Source organism: Zootoca vivipara, chromosome 14, assembly GCF_963506605.1.
Source record: "Zootoca vivipara chromosome 14, rZooViv1.1, whole genome shotgun sequence".
Lineage (NCBI taxonomy): Eukaryota > Metazoa > Chordata > Lepidosauria > Squamata > Lacertidae > Zootoca > Zootoca vivipara.
Window position 1 is genome coordinate 7,461,972 of NC_083289.1, and position 19,782 is coordinate 7,481,753.

A 19,782-nucleotide genomic window follows, 5' to 3' on the forward strand; every position below is an offset into this window, starting at 1 on the left:
TTTTGGCCACGTGCGAAGCATTCCTGCAAGAGGAGCAACAGTTCTGCCCTCCTCCCGATCCAAAGCTGCGTGCGCATGGTGGGTGGTGGAGAAGCTCAAAGGCCTGGGAACATTTTCTGTGAATGCCCCCTTGAAACCCATGAGACAAAGCAAGAGGTCTGGCATAACCCAGGAATGATCTGTGTGAAACAGAAGAGGTGTGTCTGTGTGTGTGTGTGTGTGTGTGTGTGTGTGTGTGTGTGTGTATGTGTATGTGTGTGGCGCTCCATGCAATGCTTTTCTTCACTTTAAAATCACCTTGTCTGAACAAGAAGGAGGTGAAAGAAGGGAAAGAAAAAAAAGGTTGTGTGTCTGTTGTGCCTTGGCCATGATCTTCAAGACCACCAAAGATGGAGGTGATAGACTTGGGTTAGGGGTAAACAAGGCTAGGAAAGAAATGCCTGCTTTGTGGGATGTGGTCCACCAGCATAGCTGCCAAGTTTTCCCTTTTCTCGCGTGGAAGCCTATTCAGCATGAGGGAATTTCCCTTAAAAAAAAGGGAGAACTTGGCAGCTATGTCCACCAGTCAAGTACAACATTCCTTGTAATGCTAGAGTGGACATGCAAGGGAATGTTTGGTCCAGCCAGTAGAGACTTCCTGTTCCTCCTGGCCTGGATCATCCTTCCTCTTGCATGTGACCAGAGGTGGGCGTGGCCTTACCTGTCCAGGTAACAAAAGGACGAGTCACGCAGCACCCCCTCCCTTCTTTTCTCTCTTTCTCCTTTCGTCTGCTTCCAGCTAGGACTGCTCTGTTGGCTTGCAGCCAACAGCAGCACAGAGATTGTCCCCTATTTGGGGTAAGTCCACATGTTGCTATTTGTAACTTTAAGTTTTTACGCCTGCCTTCAGGATTGATACTGTGTACTGCCTGAAAGTGAGTAAACTTACGTTTTGTTGACTATGAATAGGATTGTGGTGTCTTTATTATTTTAAGAGGGAGTCAATGAAACTTACCAGGAACGCACAATTCAATCTGAGGCAGATTGAATTGCATAATAGTAAGAGGTTCTAATGAGCCTGCAACCAGCTTTCTGCTGTGCATGAGAAGGGGAATGTAACTGCTACATAAGGAACTTGCTAGCACAAGTTAGGAAGGATATTAATAAACAATATATCCTCTCCTGCCACTCTGAACATTCCCACTTGCTTGGACATTCCGTGTCTGACTCTGGCCACTAGCAAATGAAGCCCCCTTCCCCTGGGAAGACTTTGCTTGTAACAAAGAGTATTGCCTACCAAGGTTGTACCAAACGTCCATTTCTCCGCTGAGGGTTCTCACTTCAATAATGGTTTGCCCCAAGAAGTCATCTGATTCCTTTTTGAAGTGCTGCTTCACCCGAGATTTGATGTCGTCATCCTCATCCCAGACCCTGACTTTTATTCTGTCTGTCGAGTTGTGGCATTCGCTGAAAAGGAAAAGTCATAGAACAGGTGGTGGCTCTAGAACGGGGCGTGTCAGGCCAAAGGGCAACGTCCCACTGAGCCCAGGGAGCTTCTGGAGGCCTTTGCTTTTTGGGTCTGGATGTGGTTTGAGGTCACACTTGGGCTGCATTTGATAAGCAGCTGTCACTCTACAAGAGTGACCTCACACCGTAGCCAGACCCCTGCACACAGATAGAGCTTCTCAGGCCCAGCAAACAGGCAGGTGCCCTTGTTCTTCTCCAGAGGCACCTCCGGGGTGGGGGAGGGGAGGCTCTCTTGTCCTTCACAGGAGGAACAAGGACATTAGTCAAGACCACAACCTGGTTTGTCTCAGGCCAGCATAGACTTCAGAAATGCAGGCACCATGGAGTTACTGGATAAAAATGCTCAGGTAAGAAGAAGGGGAACGAGAGAGAGAGAGAGAGAGAGAGAGAGAGAGAGAGAGAGAGAGAGAGAGAAGGCTTAGCTGGTTCTGGCTAAAGGAGGAAGGCCAAAAATATGGAGAAAGCAGGTGGGCTGCAGAGTTCAGCCTTTTGGTTTTCTGCCTGAATGCAGCAGCCACCATCAAGGTCAGAGCCACACCCTAAGCACCAACGGGTTTTTCTTCTGCAGCCTGGACATACGGATTACTGTATCCCTGGGCTCAGAAGTTAATCTGAGAAAAACATACCATATTTTCCCATGCATAAGTCGATGCCTTTTGCTTTAAAAAAGGCAAAAATTGGGTGTTGTCTTATACACCGATAGTGAATGCAGAGTGGGGGGGACGTGTGATTAATGGTAGCAGGAAGCAGGAGATTGGCAATGGTGACTGGGCAGGTGATTGGTGGCTGCGGCAAGGCTTGCTGGCGATTGGCTGTGGTTGCGGCAGTTGGGCAGGTGATTGGCGGCTGTGGCAAGGCGGACAGCTGGGCTGTTGGTGGCGGCAAGCGGGCAGACAACTGGCGGCTGTGGCAAGGTGTGTGACCGGCAGTGGCTGTGGCAAGCGATCGGCAGTGGTGGGCAGATGGGTGAGCGATTGGCGGAAGTGACCTCTTCCACACACACCTCCCCAAAGCTAAACAACTTAATTTCTTAATTTTGAGTTTTAAAAAATAGGTGTCGTTTTATACACGGAAAAATAAGGTACGTGTAAAATGTTGGGGTTGTTTGTTATTATGATTCTTGATCGGTTATGGGGGGGTGATGAATCACGCCTGTGATTATTCATAGGAAATAAAACACTTCCTGTCTTGTCAACGAGATGGAAAGCAAATCTAGGTCACTACATAAACAAAATCTGGTTACTGTGGTTTCTCCAGCCTGTTGTTAATTATCTGCTTTACCTCCCCATCCCCCCACCCCAATTCAAGCCTGACTCTCCAGCTGATGAGGTGACATGATTCAGAAGCTCTGGTCCTGAGCAGGTGCAAGGCAAACAGTGGAAACATCCCCCCCTCCAACATTTATACATCCAGTTTGGAGCCTGGGCTGCTGAACGCAGGAGCTGAAGGGGCCGTTTCTCAGCAGCCTCTGGGTGGGAAACACTCTTTCCACTTTGGGGCTCCACAGTGGATTCAGATCAGCTGTGTGTGTTGCCTTATGCCAAGTGGAATGTGTGTGTGTGTGCATGGACACATGCACAAAACTTTCTGCCTTCCTCCGAAAAGCAGCAGCTCCCCAAGTCTTGCAACCCTGTGTAGCAATGTAGGAGCCAGGATTGCTTCCAAGCTGGGTGGGTGGCATTGAGAGGACCAGTTTCAGGAGCAAGGATGAAGGGGCAGTAGCTCAGCACTTTCCCCTATTTTACTTATTAATTTGGGGGCAGCTTAGTAATTTGAGGGGAAAGAACAACAAGTGAAATAAGAAGTCAAACATAAAACCATTTTAAAAGAGGGAGACGACATGGAAATTCACTGCACCCCCCAAATTAAAGAACAGAGGGCCAGATGAGATGAGTTATTTCAAAAGGCCTGGGTGAAGAGAAACTTCTTCATCATGCACTGAAAATACCTCAGGAATGGTACCAGGCAACCCGTTCTGGCATGCCTGCCTGCTACTTATGAGGGGGCTACCACTGAACTACATTTGCTTCTAATATATAATCTATCTATCTATCTATCTATCTATCTATCTATCCATCTATCTATCTGAGGGACGCAGGTGGTGCTGTGGGTTAAACCACAGAGCCTAGAGCTTGCCGATCAGAAGGTTGGCGGTTCGAATCCCTGCGACAGGGTGAGCTCCCGTTGCTCGGTCCCGGCTCCTGCCAACCTAGCAGTTCGAAAGCACATCAAAGTGCAAGTAGATAAATAGGTACTGCTCCGGCAGGAAGGTAAACGGCGTTTCCGTGTGTTGCTCTGGTTCGCCAGAAAGCGGCTTTGTCATGCTGGCCACATGACCTGGAAGCTGTACGCCGGCTCCCTCGGCCAATAATGCGAGATGAGCGCCGCAACCCCAGAGTCAGTCACGACTGGACCAAATGGTCAGGGGTCCCTTTACCTCTATCTATCTATCATCTATCTATCTATCTATCTATCTATCTATCTATCTATCTATCTATCTATCTATCATCTATCTATCTATCTAATCTCTCTCTCTCTCTCTCTCTCTCTCTCTCTCTCTCTCTCTCTCTCTCTCTCTCTCTCTCTCTCTCTCTCTCTCATATCTATCTATCTTCTGAGTGGATTTCCTATGAACACACACACACACGGAGTGCTCTGTGCAAATGCTTGCCCAGTTTGCTCCCGGGAAGGCTCATCTGCCATCCTCTCCTCCTGCATGACATCTTTACAGCTATGCAGATTTTCCCAAGAGAGCAAGGCTTAACACTATGGGGGTAGTGCCAGGATCGAACCCACAACCCAAGGGCCTTGTAAGGTCTAAATGAAGTTATTCGTGGGAGTTCCAGTTCTCCTCCTTTCCCCCAGGAGACTGGCAGCATTTTCACAAAATCAATTCTTCCCTGCTATAAATAATTGAAGGAGGAAGAAAACGCTGCATTTTTATAGTGGCTCCAAATAGCATCAAAGCCGTGCAGCACCAGTAGCGGGAGGCAGAGCCAAATTTACTTGCTGGGGGCGGTGGGGGAGGGAGGAGAGGGACTTTCACTGCACCGGGCATGCTAGACAAAATCCTGACTGCTGTGCTTGATTGTCTTAATTAACTTACAGAGTGGCAACACAATCTATTTGATCAGATTTTAAAGTGACAGCAGAGAGAGTAATCTGCAGTCATTTTGAAAGAAGCAAGAAGTGATATCAAGTTACTCTGGAGCGGCTCAGAACACAGGTGTAAGATTCTGCGAAACTTTTGGAAAATTTGAGCCTGGGGGTGGGGGGAGGAACTGAAATCTGAAGAATATACACTGTTTATTATCACTAATTTTACTGCTTTAACAACACAAAACACACCACACATAACTTAGCCAGCATATACAATTGTACTGGCATATTTATGACAACTACAGAGCAGCCGTTTGCATCCTAAGACCCAACTCTGTTCAGTAGAGCTTCCTCCCAGGCAAAGGCACAGAGGAATGCAACCTCAAAATGCACTGGGCTGCAAGCCTACATCCACTGAACTCAATGGCATTTACTTCTGAGTACAGGATTGGCCAGGTCTGCAGGTCAGCAGTCAGATTGTTGTCGAGCTTTTTTTATATTGCCACAGGGGCCAGATCCGAAATGGACTTTGAACATGCCTGATCTAGTATCTACAAACTGAATTGGAAGTTACTGGAAGAAGGCAAAGAACAATTTGCAAGCAACAAAGTTGGTGGTGGGGATAAAAAGGTAAAGGACCCCTGGATGGTTAAGTCCAGTCAAAGGCAACTATGGGGTTGCTGTGCTCATCTCACTTTCAGGTCAAGGGGAGCTGGTGTTTGCCCACAGACAGCTTTCCGGGTCATGTGGCCAGCATGACTAAACCACTTCTGGCGCAACAGAACACCATGACGGAAACCAGAGCTCATGGAAACGCTGTTTACATTCCCGCCTCAGCAGTACCTATTTATCTACTTGCACTGGCGTGCTTTCGAACTGCTAGGTTGGCAGGAGCTGGGGCAGAGCAATGGGAGCTCACTCCATTGCAGGGATTCGAACCGCCGACCTTCTGATCGGCAAGCCCAAGAGCCTCAGTGGTTTAGACCACAGCGCCACCTGTGTGGTGGTGGTACGCTTCTGTTGTGCACATGGTAGGACCCTCTGGGTACAGAAATGCATCTTCGATTTGGGTATTGCATGTGCCTATAGTAAACACAGAAGCTATCATTCTTCCTTCCCCACATTGTTCCCCAGGCCTTCTCACTCCTCTAGTTCAGTCTCTCCTGAGAAGGTCATTCTCATCTGTCAGGATCAGGGCACATGGCCACAGTGGGTCTTGGTGACCTGGGACTGTCAAGTGAAGATGGAGACTAGCCTGGTACACACACAATGCTAAGCCCACAATGAAAGAAGCCAGATGTCAAAGAGAAAAACAACTACCAGACTTTTAGAAGACATCTGAAGGCAGCCCTGTTTAGGGAGGCTTTTAATGTTTAATAGATTACTGTGTTCTATTTTTCTGTTGGAAGCCACCCAGAGTGGCTGGGGAAACCCAGCCAGATGGGCGGGGTATAAATAATAAATTATTATTATTATGGTTTGCTTAGATTGCTTCCCAGCCACTCTTGGCTCCTGCCTCCGCAGCCTGGCAAGAGTCTGGGCCAAACAAGGCACACTTAAGGAAGCATTTTGGGTTTGTACCTAACACTAAGCTATCATGACAACAACCCATGGCTTGTAAGCCATCAACAAACCAGGGCTTTGGATCATGGTTTGCTGGTAGAAAATGAACTGGCAGTGAAGCCACTGGGAAGGGTTCAGGCAAACCCCCTCAAAATGGCTTAGGGTTATGTGTGAGCCAGGCCTACACATTATCATGTGACTGTGGCCAGTGGAAGGATCTGCAGCCTATGGCCAGTCGTGAAACTTCCCTTGCACCTCCAGAAGGCTAGAGCAGGCTGGGCGCTAATCCCCGACCCCTTCATTGAGCCCTCTATCAAGGGTCTCTGCCTGTTGGTCCTGCAGGTCTAGCTTTTCAGCTTCCATGAGTGCTGCAAGGTCCAAGTCAGAGGCAGCAAGAGGCGGATCTCATTTCCCTGTCTTGCAACTTAAAATATTCTTCAAATGGCACCTTCTGCATGCAAAGCAAGGGCTCCCTGCCTCTGGGCTGTGGACCTTCCTACTCTCACTTCCTCTTGCCCCAGCCTCCCTTCCTTGCCCCTTGCTCAGCCTCCTGCCCTATTCTGTGCTGCCCCTCCCTCCAGGTTTCCTCGCCTCCTGACCGCCGAGGACACACAGTCCTTCGAAAAGGAGGCCACTTCTACAACCGCCCCTCACCAATTCATACAGTATTAATGCAACATCGATTCACAGGCTTTGCATCTGTTTACATCTAGTGATCTATTCCATTTCACATGTGGTTATGATTCTGCCTGCAGGGCTGGGGCATCTCCCATCTGTCACTAAAACCGTTAAAATGGAGGTAAGCTGTGGTTCAAAGCAACATGCGAGGGGCTGTGAGCCCACAGCAAGGTGTCTGCAGCTTATGCCACATGCAAGCATTAGATGCATTGAATAGCAGTGAGAGCTTCTTCCTGGGAGGGGATTTGCCTCCCAGCCCCCACTGCGTGCCTGACCTCTTTAGATTAAGAAGGTTTTGTAGCAAGACAAGGAGGGAGGGTACACACAGGAGGTGGCGATGCTTTACACAAAACAAGCTGCATTCAGTGGATTCTTGATTTGATGTAATCAGACCTCGCATTCCTCAGAAAGCCGAGGATTATGACCAGAGCAAAGTGACTGGAGGTCTCTCAGCACCACCCAGGAGCGCTTGGGCACCTCTCCCTTCGGCTGAACTGCAGCCAGCCTGGTCCCTGCCGTCTCCTCTACCTTGCAGTCCAGGGCAACAGGAAAGCTGGCATGGGGAATGATGCAAGAGGGCACCCACCAAGGTTCCTGGCATGGAAGCATGAATCCAGATGGCTATGCAGGGGCCACAGGGAGGTGCCAGGTGCACATGGAGTGTTGTGGTGCTGGCACAGCTGGCCTTGCACAGAAAGACCACAGAGGCATCACACGCTGACCAAGTGCCCTCCTGGAAGGAGCCAATGGCTGCATCAAAGGGCATCAGTCCTTCAGCAGCCAGAGGGTGGCGAGCCTTGCAGCAGGCCAGCGTGAAAATAACTGTCCCACAGGTTTGAACTGCAAGACTGCTGTCCTTGGTCCTGAACCCTTTGCTTTTGTATTTTGACAGAGAGCATCCAGGGTTCTGACCTCACCCCAGCATAAAGCTGGCTTGGGCAGTCCTGGGCTTGCCATTGCCCTCTCACCTGGGCTGCCACCTCTTTCTTGGTGCAGGAGGAGCTGGCTTCTGATCAGGATGGGGCTGGTTTGCCCGGCAGCAGACACTGCAGGAAGGCGCCTCCTTTGCTGCAGTTGCCACATAGCTCTGCACACCTCTAAGAAGCCACAGAAATGCAGGAATGAGCTTCCTGCCTGTGAAAGAGGCAGCATGACTGAACTCCCAGAGAGTTGGGGACTGGGCTACCTCTGTGCCTCACCACTGGAACGTCAGTGTTCTCCATCATTTCTAGGGCTGTGGTTGAGATGATGGAGACCATTCCATGCACTTAGATACAGACTTGCCCTGGACACTTTTGCCAGAGGGGTGGAGGGCTCTGCCCTTATCAGCCAGTGGGTGTGGGTGCTCAGATAAGTACCAAGCCCTCCCATCCACTTACCCTTCCCCCTGCAATTAAAATTGCACCCTTTCCCCTTTCTACATGGCTGAGGCAGCTCCATGTTTCAACCTATGGAGCTATCAGCAAGTTTTCTTTGGCCCTGAATTCTATACTGGGCTACCATGAAGGGAGGAAGAGGGATCAGGCAGATAAGCAGAACATCCTCCCTTAACCCAACAACAGAACCACTTCTCCTTGTAATCAGTCTTCAAAAGCAAACACAGGATTATTTAAAGACCAAGCAGGGTCAAAGAAACAATTTGCATAATGTAAAGTAAATCCATACTTGTAACCAGAAAGCCGCATGCTTTAAATCCTTGGCCATTTCTATTAATCCCAGAGGCCATGTGGAGACTGATACATGCAAGAGTAAAACTCACTCACTCTTGGGATATTCAAATCCCATGGCATTGCTGGGAAGGCAGGTTCCTTGATAGCCAGCACTTTATCTCCAGCCACAGCCAGGACTGGCAGAAGGAGACCCTACCTGGCGATACCAGGGACCTATTCTCAGCTGTTCCCTAAGAGGTTGGACTCTGGCTCAGCGCTGGACGGCTCTTCAGCAGAACCACAATGAACCTCCCTCTGCTCCTAGAGGCTGACAGGTCCAGATCTCCATCTTCTCAGAGGGGGAAAAGAGCCCATGGGGGCTCCCAGACTGAAGCAGGGGTCTGATCGCAGGAAGAGAAGGAGCTTCAGGCATCACTGGAGCCTTTCGATTTCACTGTGAACTGACCCCAAAGCCTTCTGCGTCAGCCCAGTGTCCTGATCCCATGGTGGCCAACCAATTGCCCCAGCTGGCTGCCTACAAGCAGGATCAAAGAGCGACAACAGCAACTCTCCCCTCTTCTGGTTCCCAGCAACTGGCATCATTCAGAGGGATACTGTCTTCCATAGGCACCGACTCTGAGGGGCCCAGGTCCCTTCACCCCCCATGGAATATTTGGGGAGCTGCCCCCCCAAATAGTTGAGGAAAGTCAGGGGTTTTGTGAAGGAGGTGTGAGGGCTTTGGCAGGGTCTTAAAGTCCTCCCTCCTTCTTCCCAAAGGGGGCGCATTTGTGTGTGTGCAAGCACATCCGTGTGTGAGAGAGCAAAAGGGTTTCTCCTCCACAAAGTGGAGGGGGTATGTGAGTGTGTGTGCACGTGGTCCGTTCCTGAGTCAGGGGAGAGAGGCGGCTGGTGGAAAAGGGTGCTCAGTAGCTGCAGCATCATGTGTTGGGGTGGGTGGGTGGGTGGGGTGAGGACTGGGAAGGGCTTGAGAATATATTTTATCTTCTCCCCCACCCCTTTCCTCCCCTGCATATCTGGGAGAACAACTGAAAGTGGAGCAGAGATCAGACCTCCCCCTCCTGCCCCCCCTTTTTTTGGAAACTGGAGCCTTTGCCATGATTGAACAATTTAAAAGGAAAGTTCGCAAGATAAGCACTGGAGTATTGCTTGCTTATATGTGTGTTCTGTGTGGGCGGGTGTTTCTTTGGATCTAGAGAACAAGGACTCCTGCGCGTGAGTGAAGGGTGTCTCTCTCCCTCTCCTTTGCTGGTGGGTAGGGCAAAAGGGGCCGTGGGCCATGGTGCTCTCCCAGCCGCCGCTGCTGCCGCACTTGGATCTGCCCCCTGGCTTCTCCAGGTCCCTGCACATCATGGCACACGTCGTTTGCCCCCATATTTTATTCAAGTTGGTGCCCCCCCCCGTTGCCTTCCACACAAGAAGCACTTCAGAGCCATCATGGTCTGTGGTCAGGCAAGGAACTCATGCACAGTAACTGCTCAGTTCTTAAGCTGATTACCGAAACTTTATGTAAAGCTGCAGAGCAAAAGGGGACTTTTACTCAAAGCAAGGAAGTTGTGCTGTGCTCAGCACGGGGCTATGTAGGGTTGCAGCCGCAGCCCTGTTACATGGCTCTTATGCCTTTCATGAAGTTCTTTAGCAGGACTCCTTTAGGATGACGGAAGTTTCTCTCTTCATTCACTCAGCAGCAAATCTTCTAGGTATGCAGATGCGGTGTCAAACCGGGGCCTCCCTTTCAGTTCCATGACCCTAAGCAGCTCTGCAATGGCCCATGCCAGCAACTGGATTTCTCTGCTGAGGCACCCACAGGAGCTTGTGTACCTTGCCCAGCCTCCCAGAGCAGCAGAGGTGTGGTCTGGGGAGAACAAGGACTAGTGGGAGATTGAATCCTGACAAGACAGAAGTACTGTTTGTGGGGGACAGGAGGCGGGCAGGCATGGAGGACTCCCTGGTCCTAAACGGGGTAACTGTGCCCCTGAAAGACCAGGTGCGCAGCCTGGGAGTCATTCTGGACTCACAGCTGTCCATGGAGGCGCAGGTCAATTCTGTGTCCAGGGCAGCTGTCTATCAGCTCCATCAGGTATGCAGGCTGAGACCCTATCTGCCTGCAGACTGTCTAGCCAGAGTGGTGCCTGCTCTGGTTATCTCCCGCTTGGATTACTGCAATGCGCTCTATGTGGGGCTACCTTTGAAGGTGACCCGGAAACTACAACTAATCCAGAATGCGGCAGCTAGACTGGTGACTGGGAGCGGCCACCGAGACCACATAACACCGGTCTTGAAAGATCCTACATTGGCTCCCAGTACATTTCCGAGCACAGTTCAAAGTGTTGGTGCTGACCTTGAAAGCCCTAAACGGCCTCGGTCCAGTATACCTGAAGGAGTGTCTCCACCCCATCGTTCTGCGCGGACACTGAGGTCCAGCGCCGAGGGCCTTCTGGTGGTTCCCTCGCTGCGAGAAGCAAAGCTACAGGGAACCAGGCAGAGGGCCTTCTCGGTAGTAGCAGCCACCCTGTGGAATGCCCTCCCACCAGAGGTCAGAGAGATAAACAACTACCTGACATTTAGAAAATACCTAAAGGCAGCCCTGTTTAGGGAAGTTTTAAATCTGTGATATTTGATGTATTTTAATGTTTGTTGGAAGCCGCCCAGAGTGGCAGGGGAGGCCCAGCCAGATGGACGGGGTTTAAATAATAAATTCTTCTTCTTCTTCTTCTTCTTCTTCTTCTTCTTCTTCTTCTTCTTCTTCTTCTTCTTCTTCTTCTTCTTCTTCTTCTTCTTCTTCTTCTTCTTCTTCTTCTTCTTCTTCTTCTTCTTCTTCTTCTTGCCACACCGAGCCAAAGGATCCAATGCTGATTTGATGGTCTCTTTGGCACCTCCAAACCCCCCTCCCCCCCAAGCTTCAGGTGAACATTTGGACTTCTTTTTAAAAATTATTACTGCTTTCTGAAGTGGGGCTTGACTGTTGATACAACTGAATGTTTGTGACCTTATTTCAAACATGCACATACACCTTTTTAGAAGCTGGAAAGCTGCTCAGGGGAGGGTTGTTTTGTTGCATCTCAGGGAGAAGCCAATCATCAGCGCTGTTGTGCACAGCCGTCTTGTGCTTCCATGGAGGACTCCCCCCCCACCCCGTCCCACTGTTGAATTTGATGGCGAGGGGTAGTGGTGGTTATGAACCTCCCCAAGTTTGCTGCCAAGGCTGAGTCAAGTGATCACAACTGGCCCAGAATGAATGTGTTGGCGAAGAGAGCAAATCGTGGATTTCCAAAGCTCCACTGTTTGTGTTATTTGAGTTAATTAACATTTATTTGCTTATTTTGGATCAAACAGCCGGCACAGGCGGAAGCTGTTTACTGATGCCAGATGGCAAGCAAGAGACAGCCAGCCAAAAGAGGCATCCGGAGTCAGCCACCCAGATAGGAAGCAAAGGCAAAATTTCAGGTTAGAAAAGTATTGCTCTGAAGCTCAGAAAATGTGTGGGGCTGTTGGTCCATGCAGCCAGAGCCCTAAGCACACAGGCCTGCCTGGGTGCCACTGAGCCAGAGAAAGGCGAGAGGCTGGCCAAGAGCCTGGCAAAAGAGAAGCAGAATCACAGCGAACCCTTCAGAAAAGGAAGGCAACCTCCAGGGACTCCAGTGGGCTGCTCAGGAGTAGGGGACACCCCCCCCCCCGATGAGGTCAAGGTGGCCCTGGGCTTGGGGAACTGTCACCATGGACATGAATGGCTGTGGCCTGTGGGCAGGCAAGTCATCTGTGAGAAAAGTAGGGAAGCTGAGAGGACCAGGAGGCCAGCGCATGGGAGCTGCACGCAGGCCCAAATGCAGGCTCTGCTGAGCATCCCTCCCTCTAACAGGGAATGCAGCTGCTGGGTGCAGAGAGAGAGAAGCAAAAGGAGAGCAACGGAACACTGTGACGGAAACCAGAGGGCACGGAAATGCCATTTACCCTCCCGCTGTTTACCTAGTCATCTACTTGCGCTGGTATGCTTTCAAACTGCTAGGTTGGCAGGAGCTGGGACAGAGCAATGGGAGCTCACTCCATTTCAGGGATTTAAACCACCAACCTTCTGATCAGCAAGCCCAAGAGGCTCAGTGGTTTAGACCGCAGCACCACCCATGTACGCTACCCTATGCCATGCCATGGGCACCCAGCCAATGACACCACCCAGACCCCTTGGCCTTTTGTCCAGGTGGGCATCTGTGATGCCCTCTGCCCAATCTCTGCTCAGATTCCATTTGCTAAATGAACACCCAGCGAGCCTCTTCCCCATCATCACCCACAAGTGCCTTTGCTATTCCGCTCACTGAAATTGTTGCTCAGACACCTGCTTCCTGCTTTCATAGTTCAATGCAAGATTCCCTTCTCAGAATCCTCATCCTGCTTCAGAAAGGAAGAGGCCCTTTCAGCAAACCTGCTCAGAGATGCAAATGTGGTCAGGGGTTTTTAGAGTCTATGGCCACATGTTCCAATTAGCATTAGAGGCCTCCAGCAGATATGATTCCCAGCAATGGGCCTAGCCAGAAATAAGCTTTTCCAGGAAGGAATAGGCCACAGCCTCCACAATCTCTCTAGAAAAGCCCCTTCCTGGGATCACTCGAAGAGAGGAGGCAGCCTTTATCCCGCTCCATGCTGTCTACGCTGATTGGCAGCAGCTCACTGGAGGAATAAATATCCATGCCTCCTTGCCAAGCCAGCAATATGGCACCCTGCCAAAGAAACGGTCCCCTCTCACCTACTCCATCTTGCATTTCATCTACTGCCTGGCTGGGTGCTCACAAGCAACCAATTAAAGTCAAGGTTTGCCACATAAAAGTCCTGGGTCAGCTACGATTAAGCTATAATCAGACACCAGCATGTCCCAGCCCTTCATCTATATAAGATGCACAACTCAAAAAGAAAGATGTTTATCCCGCCTCTGAAGGAAAGCAAAATCTTCTTCCTGCCATGGCCTGATATGCCTGAAAATACACCTTTTATTAAAAACATTTTTTTAAAAAAAATTCTAACTTCCTAGAGCAACGCCAGCCACACCAACAGAAGGCATCCATCTCGTGAATGTACTTCCACTTTCATTACGGCATATTTATAAATTATGCAACTGAAACATAACAATAATCTAATAAGAAATTGCATGCCACTAAATTGAGTTGAACATCCCAGAGGCAGATCCCAGCATCCTTCTCCAATATAGAAATCAATGTCCCCCAGAAAAATGCTCCAGAGAGAGCCCATTTCCACAGTTTCAGGCCTGCAGTTATTGTACGCTAAATGCAAAACCACTGGGATGTTTCAAATGGCCCCATTTTGAGTACAATGACATATTCCTGGCTGCTGTATTTGGTGTTAAGTTCTAATAGCTGGTACTCCATCTTTGGAGGAGCCAAACAGCCAATCTTGCTCTTCCTCTCTGGCTTCTACAGTCATCAGAGGTGGCCTCACATATGCTCCAAGCCCCATGCTACCCCAGCCCCCTGGCCAAATGAAGGAAGGGCTGAGGGCACCCCCTCGCCAAAGAGACCACTGAATCTACCTTCAATCCCCAGAGTGGCTACACTTCCCATTGCACTCCAACATCATCGCCACATCAACTTGAAATCCACACCAACCCACATTTGGGTTGTGAGTTAGAAGCCACAATGCAAGTCTGTGGCTCCGGGCTTTTAATAAGGCCCAAGATGCAAACACCCAGGTAAACACAATGAGTCACAGGAGTAAGGAATGGTGTGTGCTGCAGGCAACATTTACTCCCAAGTAATGCACCCCAGAAAGCCAAAATAGGAAGGAATACTCACAAATAGAACTTCTCGTCCCATGTTGGATTCAGGTTCCCAAATATGGTTTTGGTCCTCCTTTTGGTCTTGCCCACTTGCACCGTGACGTACGGGTCACTAGAGCCAGTTTTATCCTTGGCCTGCAAGCCCTGAGCACAGACCACTGCAAGAGAGGAGGAAGAGAGAGAGAGAGAGAGGTTGAGGACGCAAGTTGATAAACCTAGGCCTGGACAATGGCTTTGTGACCAGTGTCCCCCCCCCTGCAAAAAAGGGCTAAAAGGTTGGTGCTGAGCAGAAGAACACATGGAAGGTCCCAGGTCCAGTCTTCAGAATCTCCAGCTCAAAGGTGATGGAGCTAGATGGACCAATGGGCTAAGTCAGAATGAGGCCACTTCCAGTGTTCTTAGATGTAGGACCAATTGCAGTCGTTAACAGTCATCAACAGCTATCAGTCAGTCTATCACCCACTCCCACCACAAGGAGGGAGTAATACCCCTCCTCACCCTCTCACTATATATAAGCATCTGGTGACTTCTGTTTCAGTGTATCTGAAGAAGTGTGCATGCACACGAAAGCTCATACCAATGACAAACTTAGTTGGTCTCTAAGGTGCTGCTGGAAGGAATTTTTTTTATTTTGCTTAGATGAAGGAGGAGCCCCCCAGTACTCTGAGCCAGAGTAGAGCAGTCCCTTGGATTGCACCCTTGGCAGGGGCCAACCTAACCAGACCCTAACTATTCCCCTGCCCCAGCTGGAGACCCTGGAGATCACTGGCTGACAGTCAATGTAGACAAATCTGAGCAGTTTGGCTCCATGGCCTGACACGGTAGAGGACACCTTCTTGTGTTCCTAATAGTTTCGGATTCTCTGGAATGTAGAAATGGTTGCTTTCCAACAGCTGGATCAGGGCGAAGGTTGGCTACCCTTCCACAGTCAGCAAAGAGCTCAGGTGGCCTGGCTCTACTCCCAGTTATCAGTAAGCACTGCAGAAAAGCCAGCATGAGGTTATAGGGGTGTCTCTCTCCTGGCACCTCCCTTTGGCTGACATCCTGGCTGGCTCTGTCAGGGAGCTGGCTGCCTCTTCTAAAGGCTTAGTTTTCGGACATGGTGACTGAAGGACAGGCAGTCTTTTTGTCCTACACGGGAATTATCCATGCAGGAGGAAAAAAACACCACTCAAGCAGGTGTTAAGAGCAAACAACACCATTACAAAAAACAGGACAAATAATGCAGAGAGACAATGTGAGAACCAGGCTATAAGGCCTTTGAGGATCCCCCTCCCCCGGCAAGGGGTGGGATGGGGAATGGAGAAAACAAAGTTAGCCTCCTCTCGGCCATGCAAGGTGGACTCTGCTCTATTCTCACCCAAAGAGAGTTGTGCCTTCCCAGCTCTGAGAGCGCACAGAGTTCTGTGCAACTCAAAGATTACCAATAGCAGGTGGTCCAGGTGTTTCCTTGCACCTTCCAAGCCCTGGCACTGACCCACTGTGCTCCGCTCCTTCTCCCACTAGGTAAGCTGTCCTCTCCCCCAGAGCAAGAAATATCTTCCAGGAGAAATGTCCAGGCATTACTTTGGAACAAGATACTTGTTACAATGCCCACCCCCCAACCCGGAGAGCTGCCTTCAGACCCCAGGAGCCTATTTCCTGAGCCATTCCCTCTTGCAGAGCATGGCATTCCGGCTGCAACCTCCAGTTGCAGAGACAGCCAGCTTTCCCGTAGCTGCCTTTCGACGAGAAAACAGATGTCAGGATTTATCATCGCTAATGTGTGTTTATGCTGCTATAAATACAAACACTTGTCAGTTGACTCCTCTCCATAACTGTGCGAGTCTCTCTGTTGGCTTGAAAGCCAACTGGAACACTCCACACTCCCTCCTCCCCTCGGCCCCCCTCTGACCATCAGCAAATATTTGCTTTGTAAGTTGTGTCCACGTGATTTAAAGCATCCAGACAGGAGCATTTAGTTAACATTTTTGAACTGCCACTAGCAGGGACAGCCCAGCTCATTAACTGCCTCATCAGAGAAATGATGGGATCAGAATGCTGTCACCCCACCCCACCCCCGGCAATCTGACTCAGCAGCAGACCTGTGCCCACCCCCACCCCCGGCTGGGTCCATTCAGAAGCAAGTCTGCTGATCTTGGGGAAGGGAGGTTGTGTGGCTTCTGAAACCAGCCTGCTGGGATTCTCTCTGCTTTAAACAGTATTACAGGATGGTGCCTGTTATGTCTCCTCCGGGCAAACTCCTGCAGCCAATCTATCTGGTGCCAAACGTCTTGCTCTGCTTTCCTTTGGACCACATCAGCAAGGCTGAGAGAGAGGTCTTGTTGTCTGGGCTGCCCAGGACCTCCATACACACTGCCCAGGTTTGAGCCCTGGGGAGGTCATTTTGTTGCTGCTAACACAGCCGTTTGACTTTACCCACGGAGGCACATTCCATGGACTCTCGAGACAGATGGATGCCAGCACCAACGCAGTATCATGAACCAAGGGTTTTATAAGCCCCGTGGATCACCCAGTTGTTATGGCTACTGGACAAACTGTTTTCCTAGGCTGCATTGAGGACATCTCAAGTCACCTGCAGCAACTGCTGCCTTGACCAGATCTAAATTTTATAAGAAGGACCATTGTAGGTGATGCTGCTCTGAACATCAAAGAGAGCATTGAGTCCAGCAACCTAGAAATCCCCAAAGAGACAGACTTCCCTGGCACAATTGTTGTGGGTGGTGATACCAAGCTCCAAGTGCAGTTTAGCACTGGGGATGATAATGTTATGCTTATATCCTGTTTCTTGAAAATTAATTATTATTTTTTTAAATAAAGCACTGGGGATGTGCTATCATACCCCTGAAGATGAAGAATGACCAAGGAATCAAGGAAGCACTACATCAGAGGAGATGTAGTTATGGGCTATTTTGACTACTCCCTGCAGACTGGTTATGCAAAAAGTTTGGCATTCAAAGTGAAAATGAGAATTGCTTGCAGTCCTCACCCTTCTGGGGGGGGGGGGTTTCAAGGTGGCAAACTGCTCTGCACCAGTTTGCAGGCGGCATGGACCACCTTCGTGAGATCAGGGTGCACGCTATCTGTAAGGGGGAGAGATTATAGAGAACCTCCCCCTCTCATCAGGAGCAGTTCATCCCCGAGCAGCCATGAAAGCGCGGGGTCTGAAGGGGCTAGTCAGGAAACGGGGAGAGAGTGCCAGGTCTCTGGCAGCATGGGAGAGCCCCTGCTCCACAGACGGGAAGAGAAAGAGGCGGAAAGGGGGGACAGGGAAAAAACAGATCGTAGACCCTTTCCCCCGGCACCGGAATTAAGGAGGAGGAGAAAGGGGAGGAGATTCACTGTCCCGCGGCTTTTATGTTGGTCAAAGTCGCGTAAAGGGGCAGTGCCGGATTCTGGATCGGAATGAGCAGACATGCATCCAACATCTCGTTACACTGTAAATAGAGTGCACCAATAAAGACTGTTAAAAGACAAGCATGTGGAAAGTCGTTACTCTAGAGTAGTCGCAAGAACCCTGACACTATCGCTCCACACACCAGAGACCCTCTTTCCGTTTGTATTCTGTAAATGCCATTTTGTAACCACTCTGGGCTGGAAGGGAAAAGGGAGCTTTGGCCCAGGGGGAGTTCTACAGCTGAAAAGGAGGAATCTCACCCGTGATGGTGATCTTTGCTGACCACTTCGATGTCCCATCCAGGACACTCTGTTTGGCTGCCTTGGTGTGCTGTACAAAGTCCTCCTTGGCGATCTGGAACATTTCCTGGATCAGTTCAAAAACTTCTGGCCTGTTTCGCTCCCTGATCTTCATTTGCTCCTTCATTGCTGTAATAATATTCTGGGTCTTATCCTCAGCACCGTGCTTTGAACTCTTCTCCGCTGCCCCTAAGGTGACATAACAACGGCATCAGCAACATTTAACAATGCACCACTATAGCAGTAGTTGTTGTTTCAGCAGGAGTAATATTGGGTCACCTACTATGAGGTGACGCTGCTGAAATCTGGAAAACAGATGCCCTCGATGACACAGAAGGTTCCTGGCCAGGCGGGTCTTTCATTCAGGGCCGTCGTAAGCGCCCCTGGCGCTGTGGTGTGCCGGATCCCTCCGGCACCCCCCCCCCGGCCCCGTTTCCCAGCGTGGTGGGCGGGCGCAGCGGGCAGGCAGGCAGAGCGCGGTTGCCGTGGGCGCAGCTGCGCGGCGGACCGGCAGGCTGGCGCCGTGGTGCCCTGCGCTACCCAGCCTGGCCGTAGGGCCGGCCCTGCTTTCATTGATGCCTTTGCCAACCTGATGCCCTCCAGCTGTTTTGGACAACCTGGACTAGCCAGGGATGATGGGAATTGTAGTCCACAACAGCTGGAGGGCATCAGGTTGGCGAAAGCTGACCCTCCTCTTGCTTTCTCCAAAGGTTTCTGTGTGTCCTGCACAGCATGGATGAAGCCCCCTTCCTTCCACCAGGGACATATGATTCCATGTGTGGCCCACGTGGACCACAGCACACACAGAGGCCCCTCAATGCTGTCATGCACCGATGTTGTGACGTCAGTTCATGCCTGGAGGGGCTTCCAGAAAGACATCAAAATGAAAGTCTGAAGTCTAACACAGATGCTGATCTCCCCAAATGATGGTTTTTTCCTGCCCTGAAGCAATGCCAGGGGTGCCAATATTCTGACTTTTTCTGGATCTTTACAAAATAATGGGATTCCCAGTGGATCACAGAGATAAACTGCCAATGGGGTAGGGGTGTCACCCAACCAGAAATCTTGAGTGGTGGACTTTAGAGAGGCTCGTTTGCAGCCCAACCCTGCCTGGATCAGCCTAGCATTGGCTGCAAGAGACCAACTGCACTGATCAGGGCTGGAGGGCAGTGCTGGCCTCAGACGAAGGCAGGCAGGAAAGGCAAGGTGGCATCTTTTTCTGCTTGGCTGCCGGTCACAGGGGGTGAAGTAGAAAGCTGACAAATGACACTGGGGCAGCCAGCAAGCCTCCCTTGATTCTGTGCCAGGAGGCTGCCAAGTGACACTCATGGGGGCCTGCGCAGCAGCGCAACAGTGGAGGAGAGACTGAGGAAGAGAGTGGTCTCTAGGCCACTGGTTGGCTTTTGGCGAGAGGTGACAAGGGGCCTCATGCAATCCCTTTAGCTGGCTGGAAACCTGGTGGGTTTAAAATCAAAGGAGGAGGAAGAGTTTTACTCAGTGAAACTGGAGCTAAATGCAGACAGTGTCCAACTGAGTGAAACCCAAATGAAGTGGGAGATCCCTGAGACCAGAACGCAGGGTGGGTTGGGGGAAGCACAAGACCCATTCAGCGTTAGGGGTGCCTGTATGCCCAGAGATACTATTGTCACCTCCACTCAGCCACTTCACTGTCCATCCTGCTACCTGGAGCCCCTGTGAGATTTGTGGTGTCGTCGTTGTCTGAGCAGCCCAACTGTTTGCTTGGGCTATGTGATGTGCCAAACAGACTCTCCCTTGCCACGGCCGGGGCTG

General features: G+C 50.4%; 1 protein-coding gene across 1 annotated transcript in view; it reads right to left on the reverse strand.

The window, feature by feature from the left end:
* Positions 1 to 19,782, reverse strand: part of UNC13C (unc-13 homolog C) — a 139,180-nt gene that overhangs the window by 58,767 nt on the left and 60,631 nt on the right. The window contains exons 9-11 of the mRNA XM_060282475.1: positions 17,953 to 18,180; positions 14,312 to 14,453; positions 1,277 to 1,446 (exon numbers count right to left, since the gene is read on the reverse strand). Coding sequence (XP_060138458.1) covers positions 1,277 to 1,446; positions 14,312 to 14,453; positions 17,953 to 18,180 — 540 coding nt within the window. The remainder of the gene's footprint in view (positions 1 to 1,276; positions 1,447 to 14,311; positions 14,454 to 17,952; positions 18,181 to 19,782) is intronic.